This window comes from Mauremys mutica, chromosome 23, assembly GCF_020497125.1.
Source record: "Mauremys mutica isolate MM-2020 ecotype Southern chromosome 23, ASM2049712v1, whole genome shotgun sequence".
Lineage (NCBI taxonomy): Eukaryota > Metazoa > Chordata > Testudines > Geoemydidae > Mauremys > Mauremys mutica.
The window spans coordinates 20,334,078-20,350,734 of record NC_059094.1 but is presented as its reverse complement, the minus strand read 5'-3'; the positions used below and the strand labels follow the sequence as shown (position 1 = coordinate 20,350,734).

General features: G+C 52.3%; 1 protein-coding gene across 6 annotated transcripts in view; it reads left to right on the top strand.

Annotated features, from left to right (window-relative positions):
• The window catches only part of EPHA10 (EPH receptor A10), a 101,276-nt gene that overhangs the window by 46,527 nt on the left and 38,092 nt on the right, over positions 1-16,657 (top strand). For 5 of the 6 annotated variants that reach the window (XM_044997822.1, XM_044997823.1, XM_044997824.1 and 2 more), the window contains one exon: positions 1,304-1,645. In XM_044997822.1, the coding sequence (XP_044853757.1) occupies positions 1,304-1,645 (342 nt within the window). Of the gene's footprint in view, positions 1-1,303; positions 1,646-4,135; positions 4,209-7,108; positions 7,197-16,657 lie in introns of those variants that run through there. The other variant, XM_044997827.1, reaches the window with a different exon arrangement.

Below are 16,657 nucleotides of genomic sequence, written 5' to 3'. Positions count from 1 at the left end.
TCAGTAGCACCCACAAGGAGCTCGGTGCTCTCCAAACAGCCAGGAAAAGCCAGGCCCTACTGCAGGGAGCTCACAGCCAGAGGTTACAAGGCCTGAAATCTGAGGCTATGAACATGCCAGTAAGGATTGCCGGCATTACCCCAATAAAACTAGGGCATGCTTGGATAGACGCAGTCTAGCACAGCACACGTTTTTAATTAAATGGCATCCAGTTAATTAAATTTGATTAATAGATACTACGGTGATGGGCACTTTAGAATTGCTTATATAATAATAAGCAGCAGCCTTTGTGGGGTGACTGACAGCAGCCCGAGTGAGATGTGTCTTATTCTTGGCCTCGCTGCAGAGCCAGATGGCTTGGCTCTAAGCTATTTCACCGTGTGAAACAAGCAAAGCCAAGTCTCAAGCTTGGAGCAGCGTGAGGAGCTGGCATGTGTCAAGTGTCTGCAGGTATCAGACACTAGGGCTCTGTCTGCACCGCAAGGACAGTGCACCGTGTCCTTAATCTGGGTTAAAATAGTGAAGTTACGGCATCTTGGCTTTTCACTCCAGTTAGCAGCTTGAGTTCAACCCCATGTTGCCCTACAGGCATTCATTTAAGCTGCTAATGCAAGTTAAAAGACAGGCTAACATAGCAGTGAAAACACAGCAGTTTGAGTTAGCTAATGCGGATTATCTAACCTGAGTTAAGAACACGCCTTTTTCTGCAGTGTAGACATACACTTTGGCTTTGGCTACACTTGCATTTCAAAGCGCTGCCGCGGCAGCGCTTTGAAGCGCTTAAGTGTAATCAAAGCGCCAGCGCTGGGAGAAAACTCTCCCAGCGCTGTCCGTACTCCACTTCCCTGTGGGGAATAACGGACAGTGCTGGGAGCGCGGCTCCCAGCGCTGGGGCTTTGACTACACTGGCGCTTTGTAGCGCCGCAATTTGCAGCGCTGCAGAGGGTGTGTTTTCACACCCTGCTGCAGCGCTGCAAATTTGTAAGTGTAGCCAAGCCATCAGACTGCAGGGAGACTGATCCTTAATCCCGTTCTGCCTTGCTCAGAGCTTTCTTTAAAACTTTGCCTCAGTGTGGACACTCTCCGGCAGCACACATTGCACAGGGCTGAGGCAGCGTGACGCCTTGTGTTACTGGATGATACTACGACTGCCCTAGAAACAGGCTTTCTTGGATTCAGCTTTTCCTCTGTCATTCTGTAACTTCCCCTGAATCCCAGTGCCAGTGTGGTTATAACTGTGACGGCCTCGCACTGGTGCTGCTGGAGGTTGCACCCAGTGAAACACTCACTCTTCTGCTTGCAGGTCCCCCATCTGCTCCAAGGAACCTCATCTACAGCCTGAAGCAGTCCACGCTGGTCCTGGAATGGAGCGCACCAGCAGACCTGGGCGGCCGGACCGACGTCACCTATAACCTCCGTTGTGACCGCTGCTCGGCGGCTCTCCGGCGGCAGTGCGAGCAGTGTGGCAGCAGCGTTGGCTTTGTGCCCCAGCAGACGGGATTGGTGGACAGGACCGTTACCCTGGTGAACTTGCTACCACATGTTAACTACACTATCCGTGTGGCAGCTGTCAATGGGGTCTCTGATTTCAGTGCCTTGTCAAAGCCGCAGTACGTGGAAGTGAACATCTCCACCAGCCTCACAGGTACGGGCCAGGCCGAGCTGCACTTGCTGCTTTCCTCCCCCCGCCCCCTGCTCTTTCCCGTGAGCGTCTGGGACTTGCACTTTGTGATGCAAGAATCCCAAAGGGGTAGAAGGGGGAGAGGTGTGGAGAGCCCCCCCCCCCCCGCCCACGTCCAGTGAATGACCCCTGCAGGGAGCAGCCTCTGAACCTGCCCCCGCCCACTTGCACTATGAATAAGGTTCCAGTCTAAGCCCTTGATTGCCAAGCCCACAGCCACTGGCTTTAACTCCCCTCAGTTTCTATGTACTGCACCCGACAGCTGGTGGGATGGCTGGGCACACGCAGAGCTGGGGGCGTGCGCGCGCAGAGCTGGGGGCGTGCGTGCGCAGAGCTGGGGGCGCGCGCGCAGAGCTGGGGGCACACGCAGAGCTGGGGGCGCGCGCGCAGAGCTGGGCACACGCAGAGCTGGGGGCGCGCGCGCAGAGCTGGGGGCGCGCGCGCAGAGCTGGGGGCGCGCGCGCAGAGCTGGGGGCGCACACGCAGAGCTGGGCACACGCAGAGCTGGGCGCACACGCGCAGAGCTGGGGGCGCGCACGCAGAGCTGGGCGCACACACGCAGAGCTGGGCGCACACACGCAGAGCTGGGGGCGCGCGCAGAGCTGGGCATGGCTCTGTAGGCAGCTGTTCTTTAATACAAGTAACTAGTGAAACCAGCAGTGCCCTGCCCCTGTAAGGGCTAAGCAAACGGAGCCGCCCAGTGGGGTTACCGGAAGGGGACGGCTCAGCCTGCTAGACAGTGCTAGAATGCCACACTGGCTCCCCTCAGCCCCAGGGACCCCCCAGCTTTCTGCTGACTCTAATGGGAGCTGCCTGGCTACATGCAGTGCCGCTCTGGCCAGCGAGGCATGCAGCTGACTCTGCGGCCTGTGGCGTATTGCCCAGCATGGCAGTGGCACAGCCCTGAAATGAAGTTCATTGGCTTAGATTAACTTCGTGCTCTCCTGGAAAGCCCAAGGTTTTCTGAGCAGTTCTGCAGCACTGAGCCCCAGGGCCCCCGGGCAGGAACAGTCAGGTTAGCACCTGCAGCGGCCGTCACTTTCCCCATCTTTACAGAAGGGGGGTGGGTCATGTTCACTGCTCCTCTTGAAGCAAGTGACGAATACAGGAGCCACTGGGCCTGGTATGCAGGAGTGTGATCCAGAGCAGCTGTTTCTGGAATCCCAGACATGCTCTGAGGACAGTGCTGGGGCGTGACGTTCCTCGGCAGAGCTCCTGGGAATGCCTGGTTGGATGATGTCTCCCCAGTAACATCTGCCCCTGGAACTGGCCTGTCCAGTACTGCAGCTCTTTCTGCTGCAGCCTGTGCTCCATGCCAAGCCCTCAGGGTCTGGGCTGGTGCTAGCTGAGGGAGCAGCAGTTTCCATAGTCTCTGAAAGAACTGCTGACCCGTAGGCACTCGCTGAGAGCACTGGGCTGGGAGGCTGGGGGGATACAGTGGACAGGGCTGCACCCCTCGTCCTCTCCTGCACCCCAACCTCCTGTCGCAGCCTGGGGCCCCTTCCTGCACCCAGACTCCCTCCCAGAAAGAAACTAAGATAACAGCTGCTCTAAGGGAAGCAGCGGGATATTTTGAATTAACTTAACTATATTCTACATATTTTAAGACTGAAATGTAACCACCGAACGGCTTTGTTAACCAGAAGGCGAGTTCAGTGCAGCGTTAGTAGCCTCAATGCCATAACTGGGATCGTTCTGTTTTAAATTAGGAAAAAGACTTGTAGACGGGGCCCCACACAATCCAATAGCCCTGGGCCCACAGGAGAGTCCTTAGCCCTCCTTGTCCTGTGCTAGTTCAGAGCTATTCTGACAGTGAGGTTCTGAGCTCCATGGAGCTGTGAGTCCATCGCGTGATTAAGTTACAGTTTGAATTTATGGATCACAAAAATGTCTTCAGGGAATCAGTTCCTGCAACCCAGCCATGTGAAACTCCTTAACAGAGAGTGATTCAGGGGCTGGCTGTCCCACAGGAATAGGAGAGCGTTAGAGTTGTTGGTTACATTGTTTTCTCCAGGCCACGTTCAGGGCACAATTTCCCATTGTCAAATGTCTTCCTTCCCCCAGGGGCTCACACCTTTAATTTCCTGACCCGAGCAGAACGGAGGAGCCTTTCTCTCTGCATGCCAGAGCCCTTCCCTGGTGGAGAGGGGCTTGTTCCCATTGCTCCAATCCCGTTATATTTCTGCAGGTCCCTCTCCATGATTTAAACCTCCCTAAGGCAAGCCGGAGAGGGCTCCTTGTGTCCTTGTCTCTCCCTCGGTTGGTGTTAATTTGCATGAAAATCCATTCCCCAGTCACAGTTAATGGAGATGAGCCATCTCCATGTCCCTCTCCATAGGAATTGGCCAACAATTTAATCTTGAGAGATTAAACTTTGATCTTGTTATGAATAATTTCCCCACCATTTGATCAAATGTTTTTGCTCATGTTGCTGCTTTTTCTTTCCTCACTCAGTAATTTCTATGACTGTGCAGTCTAGATGCAAGGCCAACGTGGACCCATCCTTCCACACAGGAGACCTCCTCTGGTCAGTGGGGAGTCCTAGCTTGGGAAAAAGCTTTTAGCGCCTGAGCTCGTGTTAACCCCACAGGCCCAGGGAGTCAGGCAGCCAGATGGCTTGATTCGAAAGTAGACAAGTCAGATTAGCCCCGGGGGAAATGCTGTGGCTGCAGGCGAGCTTGTTAGGGAGCTCTCGGAGAGGCAAGAGTGGAAGGAAAGTGTGTTTGAGCCACTCACAGGCACTGAGTCACAGATTCTTGCTGCCATTGGAAAAAGACTCTTTCCTGGCTTGGCAGCAAACAGGCAGAATGTGTTTCCATGTTGCTTTGACTTCTCCACAGGTGGGAAGCCAACACTGGTCACAGCTGGCAAGTGGGGAAGGACAGGAGGGCTGATCTGCAAGTTTCCAGAACCAGAGCGTGTTGGACACGGGGACTGGGTGGATCTGTTAGCTGCAGGGATGAGAAACAGAGAGAAGTTTCTCTCAAGTAGTGACTCTCAACCTTTCCAGGTGACTGTAGCCCTTTCAGGAGTCTGGGGTTCTCCGCAAACATGCATCTTCCAGGCAGCCCCCATTGTGGGGAGGGATGTGCTTCCCTGTGCTGCCAGTGGAACATCCCTTACCCAAGGGAAAGACAGTGGCCAGAGGAGAGCTTGGGGCAGTTTATATTAGCTACTGAATGGCCGGGGCTCCTGCCTGCCTGCGGGGAAGAGTTTCTTTTTCAAGAGCTTTTAAGCTACTGGTGGGATCCTGAATGTGCACTGGTCTTGGTGGAGGTGCAATAGAAAAGAGCAGTAACCAGGAGTTTGGGACTATAGCTCATCGCTCTGAGCTGTTCCTAGGAGCCTGGGTACGAGACTGGCTGGACTCCCACTGATTTCAGAGCAGCAGAGACTTCGGGGACTGAGCCAGGCACAGGGAGGCCGCAAGGGGGTAGGCGAGGGAACAAGCTGGTGCGATTTAAGTCCACCTGCCCCTCTCTGGGGGTTCTGCCCTAGAGCCTGGCTCCCCGTGCGGCACGCTCTGGCTCTGGCTCTGGCTCTGGCGACCGTGAGATGCAGGAGGCTTTTCAAGGCAGCAGCTTAGCGCGTGTGAGGAATCCACCATTATGGCTGGGAACCCTCGGATACAAAACCAGCAGCGGCTGCGCTGGGGTCCCAGAGCTGTCATGGAGGCAGCGCTGAGAAGCTCTGTCACGTCTCAGTTGCTGCAGGGTTGTGAGACCCTTTACAGGTTCCTGGAGCACCTGTGAGAAGGTCGAGCCTGAGCATCCCCGGCTCTCGTTGGGTGCCTCAGCAAGCCCAGGGCTTTCAGACCATTCCAGGCCTCAGCTAGTCTGCGTCACAGGTGAAGAGCATCCGGACTAAGGGCCTGGAAAGAAGCCGAGGACCCCAGGCTTCCTCCATTGCTTCAGTTCCTATCCGAGCACAGGTGCATGCGTAGGCGGCTCCTGGAGCTAAGGAAGGGGCTGTTCTCTTGTTGGCATAGGCGGACGGTCGGGTTTAGCAGGACTCGTTGGAACAGGCATATCTCCAGCTGTGTCCTGGACTGCCCGAGCTGCTCTGATTCCCCATGACAGTGTAATGTGGACGTCTCTGTGGGGGCGGAGAAGTGTGGAAAGAGAAACGCCAGGACCCAGTGGAAGATGCAGAAGCAGAAGAGACCTTGTTTGTGCCTGGGACGTGGCAGCTTCAGGGGATGAGATCTGCAGCAGCAAAGCTCCGGCTGCAGATAAACAGATTCAGAGGAAAACTTAAAAAATGAAACAAGGTCTTAGTTAGCTGCCAGGTCCCCAGGGCCGGCTGCAGAGCCCAGCGGGGCAAGCACCCGCCTGGGGCGGCAGGCTGGGCCGGCGGACCTGCCGCAGTCATGCCTGCGGAGGGGGCGCTCGTCCCGCGGCTCCAGTGGACCTCCCGCAGGCATGACTGCGGCAGCTCAACCGGAGCCGCCGGACCAGCGAACTGCCCGCAGCCGCCGGACCAGCGAACTGCCCGCAGCTGCGGGCGGTCCAGCCGAGCCGCGCGACCAGTGGACCCTCCGCAGTCATGCCCGCGGGAGGTCCGCTGCTCCCGCGGCTCGGGGGCGCCTCCCGGGCATGACTGCTTGGGGCGGCCAAATTTGTAGAGCCGCCCCTGCAGGTCCCTGTACCTGTAAATAGAGCTTTGACTAAAGCCTTCAGCTCTAACCACTTCCCGCCCCTTCAGTGTTCACAAGAGGTTTCATTAACACTTCTCCATTGTGTCTGCAGGGGGGGGGGAGATGCAATTTAGTCCACAGGAGGCAAAATTAATCCGGTGTTTTTTCTAATCTGGCCCAGCATGGGGTAAGTAAAAGTGTTTGAGGAGAGAACGGAGCTGCTTACCTGCAGGGGAGGAGAGCATTAACCATGCAAATGTACACTAGGACAAGGTCTTTTACGTTCCCGGCAGGTGTTGGGTTCTGTCTTTTTAATTTGTTGCAAATTAATAGTGCGGCCGTTGCTGAAATACACTCTAATTTCTGTGTCTGGGGGGATGTGATTTGTGCCCAATTAGGGCCTGGTAGGGAAGTTTTATATGGCCACACGTGGCTGGCATGCTCCTGATCACCCTGCCCAGACATGAGGGTAGCCAGGTAACCAGACTTCTCCTGGCCTATTGCACAAGCATGAGGGTTAGGAGACACTGGGCCAGTCTCCTGCAGAAACACCCCCGGGGCTCTTCCCTATCTGCTCAGAGGAGAGGGGACTTTGGTTTTTTGCACCTATTCTGAAAGAGCCTCCCAGTGAAATGCCTGGAGCTTCATTTACAGCTTAGCTGGCAAGTTCCTCGTGGCACGAACTGTCCTGTGCAGTGCTCAGTTGGCCAAGGGAAGAGTTCATTACCACAGGCAGGCCGTTCTGTGGAATGTTTGCTCGGTTCCCTGACGTTCTCCCCACTTATCTGCAGCCTCCAGCAGGAAAGTGCCAGTTCTAGCGTACGCTCCCTCGCCGTTTCCTCACTGATCTCAGACTCCCTTTGAACCGGCAGGGGGCTGGCCATATGCTCCCCTTTGCCACAGTTCAGCTGGATGTGCCAACCACGGCAGGAGAGGCAGCTGGACTGTATTAATGAGGAAAACTCCCTCCTGGATTTGAGTAACCGGAGGTTTGGACTATAATTACAGTGCTCTATCGTCACCAGCCAATAACTCCTCAGAGTGACACTTATTAACGAGGAAATTCAAACGTCCTCATTCTTCCCAGTACGGAGGTAACCAACAGGAGCTGGGCACAGCCCACTTACAGCGTCGGCTCAGCACATAAAGGGGAGCTGCTGTTCCCTGCAGAATTCTCAACAGGCCTTGGCTTCTAGCCAGCTGCCTCAGCTGAGACGCCCTGCCCTGCCCGAAGCAGCATTTCAGTCCTGGCTCCCAGGTGCTCCTCACATGCCTGCACTGGCCATTGTTGCTAGATACGTGGATTCAGTTGCTGCTGCGTTTAATGGGCAGCTTTTCTAAATAAATTCAAGAGCTCTGTTTGTATTAGTCCAACACAAGCCGTGCCCCTGAGCGCTAGCTTCACTCTTTGGATCTTCTGGAACAAACGCAGGCTCCTGAATGGTTCAGAGGGGGAAAGAGAGTCAGGACTCCCGAGTTCTATTCGTGGCTCCGCCACAGGTTTCCTGTGTGCCTTGGGTGAGTCACTTCCCCTGTCTGTGCCTCAACATCCCCATCTGTAAAATTGGCCAGCATGATTATCCCCACGTCCCAAGGTGCTTGTGTCTGTCAAGCACTCGTTTGCTGAGCGCTTAAAGTTCTCACTGAAGTCAGTCCCCCTGCTCCCAGGTTCTAAGTGTCTGATTTTCAAATACCCTATGGAGGGAGAAGTGGGGTTATTCCTGGTAAATCCACTTCCTCTGCCCCGATACCTGGTCTGTGTGCATAACTGGGCCAACTGCCAGGCCAGGAGGGTCAATGCAGTGCCTTTCAGGGACACTAAGCACTAGATTTATGGCTCACAGAGGCCATTTAATGTCACAGCCTGGAGTTCTCTGCAGCCAATTCACACAAATTAACAGGTGCAAATTAATGTTTGTGGCTTAAACTTCTGCTGTGTGTCCCTGTGGCCATTTAGGCTTCCTCTTGGCTCTCTTATGGCTGCTGAACACAATCGGACCTCAGGTATAGAGTGTGCAATAGCTGAATGCTGATTTTGTAAAGCAATTCACGAGCTCGGAGTGAATAGCTCTCAGCATCACACATCCTTGAGCCATCTTTTCTTTGGCATGTCTCTGTGGCTGTTGGGCTCTGTCCAGGTTGAGAGATCAGCTGCCTTTCCACAAAGTTAACTCCAGCGTTAGTTCTCGTCCCTTCCTGCCTTCGCTTTGGGACCCTCTCGCTAATTTCTTTGAATGGTTTTGGAGTGTGACTTTTCGGTTGCACTCTGGATGTGCTTTGCTTCATAGCTGTGGCTCCTGGGGGTGCTGAGCTCTGCCCCTTTAGGCGAGAGCTCTCTCCTGTACTTCCCCTCCCCCCGCCAAGTGTGATAACTTGGAGTGTGGAGCCTGACTTGTGCTTATCACACATGTTCTCCCTGCATGCCAAATGGCAACAGAGACAGACAGACAAATGTCTGTGGAAAATAATATTATCCTCTAAAGATTTCTTGAAGGGCCCCTCTCAGTTCCTTAGCTATTAAATCACACGTTAAAAGTCCTTTTGCAAAGAATCCTTAAACACCATTAATTTCCCTGCTGTGCTTTCCTGGGAGGCTCCACTATGATTCCAACATTAACTGTTCATGTGTTTTCCCACTTTTGGTTTCTGGGATTTTTCATACTGACACAAACTGGGCAGGATTTTCAGGGAAGATTTGCTGAAGTTTTCTAATAACACGATGGCTCATGCCATGTTAAACCCAACTCCTCGCCAACTCTGCGAATAAACTTGGATGCCTGGGCTCCTGTGTACTGATAGCGTGCTGTGCCGGGAAGCTGTCCCTAGGTAGAGAGGAGTTTAGGCACTGCACTCTATTAACCATCTCTGGGCATTAAACCCCAGGAATAGCTGCACGTAAGGGTGTGTCTACACTGCACTTAAACACCCACGGCTGGTCCATGGTAGCTGATTTGGGCTGTGGGGATGTAAAATTGTGGTTTACATGTGCGGAACCCTGCGATGGGGGAGGGTCCCAGATTCCAGCCTGAACCCGAACGTCTACACTACCATTTTACAGCCCTGCATCCCGAGCCCCATGAGCCCCCCTCAGCTGACGGGGGCCAGCCCAGCCACAGGTGTTTAATTGCAGTGTAGACACAGGCCGCCTGAAACTGCATTACCCAGAAAAACGGAATCCTCCTGGCTCTGGATTTGTTCAGTTTCAAGAGAATTAATGCCTTGCACATTAGCCAGTTAGGCTATTTCAGCCTTTCCCAACAGCTCGTTGCTTTTAAAATGATAAATACCTTGGGGGGAACGAGAATGGGGAGGAGGGAATCTCTTTTACTGCCCTATTAAAGCAATGTCCGTCCCCCCCCGGGAATTCTTGAATTATAAATTGTGCAGCCCCAGAAACAGCTGCTTTCTCATATAGATGTTATGTTAGTGAAGTGCTCTTTAAATCTGCTGACATGATGCCCTCTTGGTGGGTGGGTGGGAGCGTTTAGAGCAGCAGTTTGGACTTTCTGTTTCCTTAGGGTTGCCCTGGGCAGTCTCTGGCGGCATCTGCCTCAAGTCACGTTCCAAACCTTTGCAAGCGTGTTCATCTTCGAGATGTTTGGCTTAGACCTTTGTTCCATGCAGAATAAAAACCTGATATTTCCCTGCTTCTGAGGACTTGCATGATGCCCACAATTTACAGGGAAAGATGCTAAATTAATGCTGCATTAAAGGACGCAGGATGCCTATGGGAAGTAATTGAGCTGGAAAATGAAAGCTTCTCTCTCAGAATAAAGGTGAGTTGGTGAACTTGGAAGAGAGATCCCAAAGCTCTTTCTTCTGCCATGTAGCCACCCATGTGGCACCTTCCCCAGGACGCAGACTAGTTTGCCTCTCGGATTGTGATGGAGCGAGGGGATTTGTCTGGCACCCCCACAGATCTCCTCTGTTTCCCTATTCTCTCCTTTCTGAGCCTCCGCTTCCACTCCCAGTAACACCACAAGAGTTGCCCATATCCACGGAGAGGAGACTAAGCCCCAGAAATAGTTATTCTGATTCCTTGGTGGATCACGTCTGAATGTCTTTGCAAAGCCTCCCTCTCAAATCCCCCTGGGGAATGGATTGGTGAGACACATTGCAATGAGTGTGGATCTCAGCCTCCCCCAGGTCTCCTGGGCGACAGGAGGCAGGAGCCCTCCCCAGGTATTTAGGACATCTTTAGACATCTCCTGCTAGAATCCATATTTCAGATGCAGTTCTTTTCTCAGCAGATGGCTGCAGTGAGTACACCTATTTTTATGCCTTTTCTGCTGGTTTGTTTGTTAATTAAGAGGAGCAAAGCCACGCACAGTGAGATGGAGTTTATAAAATCAGGCAGAATGGTGAATAATTTAATGTTTGCTTTTCAGAATAGAGGCAGTGTTAGGGAGTTTAAAATATTAATAAGAAACATTTTATTCACAACATAAATTACTCTATAGCGGTATGATTTTTTAATTCCCTTTTAATGCATCTGGGGCTTTACTTTTTAGCTGGTATCTACCATATGGCACGAACGAAGAAGCCCCACACACTGGTCTGCAGCAGATCACTGAGTTACCAGAAAAAAACTTAACTATGATTAGCAATGAATAGGGTTTATTAACAGCAGCAATGATTAGAGGCCATACAGAGGTGGAATTGTGTGGGTGGCTCTGATTGTTAACAAAGACAATATGACTTTTCCCAGCTTGTTTGGAAGGAGAAGGCCCAGGAGAAGAACTGCTGTTGGTCACTGCTAGGAATATGCCCAATTTTCAAGACACGAAGGCTCCGTCTTTATTTAATTTATAAAAAGATAAAAAGGCCCAGGCCCTAGGCCCCCTGCCCAAGTTAGGAGAGCAACACTGCAGTTCAAAGAGCAGGCTGCTCTCCAGAAGTCAGCAAAACTTGACCTCTTACAAAGCACAAAGATATTTTGTCCTGTGACTGTAGGTTAACGGGTCGTTTGCCATTGAGGGGTCCCTTAGAATATATGCTAACTTCTTAAGCTAAACTATCTGTTTGAGCTTGTATTTAGCTGAGAGTCCCTTTCCCAGACCTGAAGGAGAGCTCTGTATCGGTCGAAAGCTTGTCTCTCTCATCAACAGAAGTTGGGCCAATAAAAGCCATTACCTCACCCTCCTTGTCGCTCTAAAAATACTACAGGCATGCAGTAGCCACTAAAGTATGGGGGAGGTGGGCATTTTTCCAGCTGTTCCAGTTACTGCAGCTGAAACTGTGTGTGTGTGTGTGTGTGTGTGTGTGTGTGTGTCTTTATCTTTGCAAGGCGGGCAAAAAATTGCCATGGTTTCATCTAGAATATTTCTGTTTTTTCTCTATTGTTGAAAGACTCTTTGCAGATAAAAATAGTTTCTCCTCTTCCACCCTCATCCCTTAGCAAATATTGCACTTGAATTTTTGCCATCACAGAAAATGGCTCTGAGGAAAATGGGAGCCAGGTGTAATCTGCAAGATGCGGTATACGGAAGTACGGAAGCGGCCCTAATCCTGTCATATTAACTATTGTTCTCTGAACTACCACAAGGGGGCAGCAGGCTTTGTGCCATTCATGTTATTCCTGAAACTGTAGCTTTTAGTGTCTTTGGTTGGATGGGACCCTTTACTGCTGACACTTGAAGTTTTCAAATACAGCTCCGTACCCGAGACGCTGGGTAAAGGAAATGCCAGCAAGGTGCATGTTGCAGGAATTACAGATGGAATCTAGTATCAGGGGGTAGCCGTGTTAGTCTGCATCGTCAAAAACAACAAGGCGTTCGGTGGCACCTGAAAGACTAACAGATTTATTTGGGCATAAACTTTCATGGGTAAAAAACCCACTTCTTCAGAGCTGTCCTCTGCCTGTTGTTGTGATTACCTGACAGACCAGACAGGATGCAGAGTTAGCTGCAATGGTGATGCAGGCACCGGCGCTGCTTCAGACCACACTTGGACATCCACCTGCAGAGCGGTCGCAGGTGTGCTTCTCCGGCTTCATGCTCTCACTGGAGCTTTAATTTCAAACACAGCAGAATCCCTTCCTCCCTGCAGCACTACACAGGGGCTTTCATCTAGGAAAAAGACTTGCCAAAAGTTGAGAGCTCAAGATGACCCAGATGTTTGGCTTCAGTAATAGGCCAACCTCTGTCTCCGGTCTCAGCTGAGCTGTGGGAATGATGAAGCTGACCCTGGTGTCTATGAAAGTCCCAAATTGTGCCTTGTAATTCTGGGCCTTGAGCTGGATTCCAACCTCTGCATTCATTCCTGCTGCTCCCACTCAGGGAATCAGGCCTGTCAATATGTTCTGAAACATTAATAACCTTTGTTATCCTCTGTCTCCATTGCTAGAGTGAACTTGCTCCACCCTCTTCACATATGGATAATTCAATATCCTCCTAAAGGTCAGTGCCCAGAGCTAGTGTGTTTACTTGGAGAATTAGTTCTTAAAATGTCAAAGAACAACATCTTGTCAGATTAGAAGTAAATGACAAGTGACCTGTGCAAAGAGTGCGCGCGCACGGGCAAACAACCACTCCCTGGCTTGCTTTTGCTGGTGGCACCTGGTCTGGCCTGTGCCAGCTGTTTAAATAGAGGCTGAAAGGACCAGGAGCCAGTCAACATGAATAATTCATCAGCAAGACTTTTCCCAGCGAGATTAATGAGCTCCGTAATAAATTCAACGTTTCACAGCTACTTAAGTTTGCTTTCCAGGGACTTGTTCCTCTGACCGGAATTCCCTGTAGGAGAGTCAGGCTCTAGCAAGCTTCCAAAATCTGGGGGAGAAGGAAGACAACACAGAACTAGCTAATTTCCCAGGCAGCTTTTCCTCAACAAGGTTCCTTTCAGGCTGTCAGCTCAGCCCAGCCATCCCCTGGGCCAGCTAATGGATGGGTTGTGAGAGACTCTTGCTCTGATTAACAGAAAATAAAATCTGCCTGGGCTTTAATGATTAGGGATTTGTGTTTGAATGACCTGGCAGGATATAAATGAGGAAGCCAAAACTGACCCTGCATCCGTGCAAAGTGACCTAGGAAGAGAGACAGAACCTGTGAGAACAGGGGAAATCTTTCTGACCTGCCCCAGGCTCCCCTTTCCTGTCAATGAGCCATGGGCTGGGGGGCAGGCGAAATCCTAGGTGTGCTGATGTATATAACAATGCTGGGACTCCCCAGAGGAAGGATGCTACAGAAGGGCAACGTAAGGTGCCAGTTCAGTGATTAAAATTCACAGCGCTCCTGCTGTGAGACAGGAAGATCCTGCTCTCAGCTTTCCAGAGGAGGACACTGGGGAACAAAGATGAAGTGTCTTGCCAAAGGCCACCCACAGTGTGGGTGGTCGAGTTGGTCTAGAACCCAGGAGACCTGACTCCCAATCCCTTGCTCCAGCCTCTCAGACATGGCTGCTCCCTCTGACTGTGAGTGACAGAATGTAAACGCCCAGTTCAGTGGGTGTGCTGGAAAATGGAAGCAAACCAGGACTAGGGAAACAGCAAATTCCCTCCTTTGGGGTCTGACCGCGGAGACTGATTATCGCTGCTGTTCTCTGGTGACCACTGAGGATCGGGGGAAAGGGACATCAAAGAGTTTGTGTCCCTGATTCGGGGCCATGGTTCAGCCTCTTCATTGCTCCAGCAGCAGAAAGGGGACAGGCGCAAGCAGTGTCCCCAGTGGGGAATTGGTTGTGAACAGCCACCAGCAGATCAAAAGTTCCTCAAAGCAGCTCATTTCAGAGGATAAATCAGTCAGTGTAAAGTCTCTGCTCTGCTCTTGCCTTGCGGCTCCAAGGGGTGAAGTGCGATGCTCTGCTCCTTGGCCATTCCCAGCACCTAGATCTTAGAACCAACAGCCTATGGCTGGGGAAGGAGGGAGGTCTTGGCAGCCCAACAAGCTACAGCGAACTGCGAAAGAGACTTTGTATTAGGAGGAACACGCCAAGAACAGAAAACGTTTTCCCTCTCCTGTCAGAGCAATCGGTGCCGCCTCACGGGAGAGGCGTGACAGGCCGTAACTGGCATGGTCAGCTGCAGGGGAGAGTCAGGGGCTTCAATGGACATTTGTATCCAGTGTGCTACAGACAGATTTTCACTGCTGGACTATCTAGCAAAGCGGTTGGCATCCCCTGGGCTTCTCCAGCCCAATCAGCCCATTCCCCTGTTCCTGATAAATCAGCAAAAAACCCGTCAGTGGGGAGGCTTTGAGTGTGAGGCCTCTATCCCACAGCGTGTGCCCTGGCGGGTGTCCCGTCCCTGGCCCAGCTCCTTGTGACACTCTGACAGCGCAGTCCGGGTCCCGCTGGCCCCTGGCAAACACTGCTGGTATCTCCCGTCCAGCAGCCGAGTACAGGACAGTTAGTGCTCTGCCATGCCGCACACAACGAGCCCGGGGAGTACAAGTGCCATGCTGCCCGGAGGGCACCAAGGGCTGGTTTAGCAGGCGGCGGGTGAGGAGGGGCAGCTGGCAGCAGGCGCCGGGGAGAGGAAATCCGTGCAGCAGAGGGAGGCGGACAAGTCGATCCCTTCTCCCTGCCTCGAGTGCTGGGGCAACGGCTGAGCTGCCAGGGGAGGGGCCCAGGGTTAGCACAGGTTGGTCCCAGCTCCACATGGCTCCGTTTGCTTTGGCTCCCAGGCAGGTTAACACGAGTGGGAGAACTAGACGTGACCAGCGCGGGGAGGGAGGCTGGGCACTTGGTTCTGGAATCCTGGGCTGGGGGGTTCGTTCCCCGTTACCCTGCTCACCACTTCAGGTGTCACACTGTGAAACAAACCAACAGTTTTTATTCCCCGTTGGGATTTTGCCCCGCCTGGGTAGGCTGAATTCCAGCTGGCTCTGCGCTCCTGTGCCAGTAGTGCGGGTGCCTGCCTCTCTCTCCTCATCCGAAGTGGGGTGGAACCAGGCACTGGTCCTGGGGCAGGAAAGCCTCTTTTTTGCCCTCCCAATGATTTCTGAGTGACTTGCCTTCGGCTAGACCCTGCTAAGGGCTTGCCAGATGCAGTCACTGCTGTTGCTGGCTCCTTTGCTTTAGGGAATTAAGTACTCTGCACTTTGGAGTGACACCCAGCCAGTGCACAAGAGGCCCCAATTTACAGGAAATTATCCTTAGAGTCGGATTGTCACATGGGACTATCTGGCCAAATAAAGAGCCTGATTTTCGTGTCACTGGAGCAGCAGTTCTGTGCTGTGGGTGATGACTGGAGGGAAGCTGTCTGGTGTCAGACTCTGCCCCATGTCTGCCGTTCAGGGAATGCCAGGCCCTGCTACGCTGAGTTATGTCCAGGCAGAGATTTGCTTTCTCTTTACTGTCTGACGGGTTGGAAGGGCCTGACCCCGGGCTCTGCTCAGATTTCCTCTTCTAGTGCCAAGCTGTCTAATGGCAGTGTTGCTATTTAGTCTCACTTCCCGTGGAGTCTGAAGCTTTCCAATTGTCTGCCCAGGGGGCCGGTTACTGCCTATTAACAGCACAACAGGAGGCTAATGGGGCAATAAACAGCTGAACTCTGGTCTCCTTCATCTACTCTACATTACAAAGCGTCCCTCAGAGCCTACCCGAAAGGCTCAGAGTGAAGAGATGCCAATGGGCTGTAGCTGAAAATACCTTCCCGCTCTGGTACCTTGCCAGAGAGTTTGCTCTAAGCTTAGCAACAACCTGTAGCCGCTGATGGTCTGTACATGGGTGAGTTTTGCACTTCTTTCCCAAATGACTGGAGCTTTCTCTTCAGAAGCTTTGAAATCCAGCTAGTTGCTCATCATGGTAAATGGCAAGACACCTGCTCTTGCCTGCGTCCCCATGGCAGTAATGCCGCCCTGGCTGTTGCCCCAGTGAACGTGTGCATCTCTCCAGTAAATACTGCTAGCGCAGATGGTTCCAGCCATGTTCCCTTCAATTGCAAGGCATACGCCTCTGGAAAAGAACCCCAGGCCTTCCAGCGGAGACAGCCTTGCTGGTTTGTTCTCAGATCTTAGCTCTGCTAACACCCAGCTTCTGGTGGAGCTTTGTAATTCCTCTGGCCATAACAGTCACTTCAAGGAAACTGAGCTAGGAGTTAATTTATACTGTCTGTATTTTGTGGGCCAGATTTTCAAAGGGAAAGTGAAAAGGTCTAAAAAACCCTCACTACCGGAGATGAAAACCAGGTGCTGTGACCCTGTGGGGCTGAACTGTGGTACAAGTATCTAGGGAAACAAAATACTTTCAGGAGTTTGTGCAAATGGACCTGTGTATCCACTGGTATCTGTTTTAAATGTGCGACTATGGGCTCCTGACTCTGGGATGCACCTCACTCCTGGGTGTGCTGCACTGCACCCCATGTCATTCCAGTGCTGGAAGCTGCCTGTTGTGGAGTGATT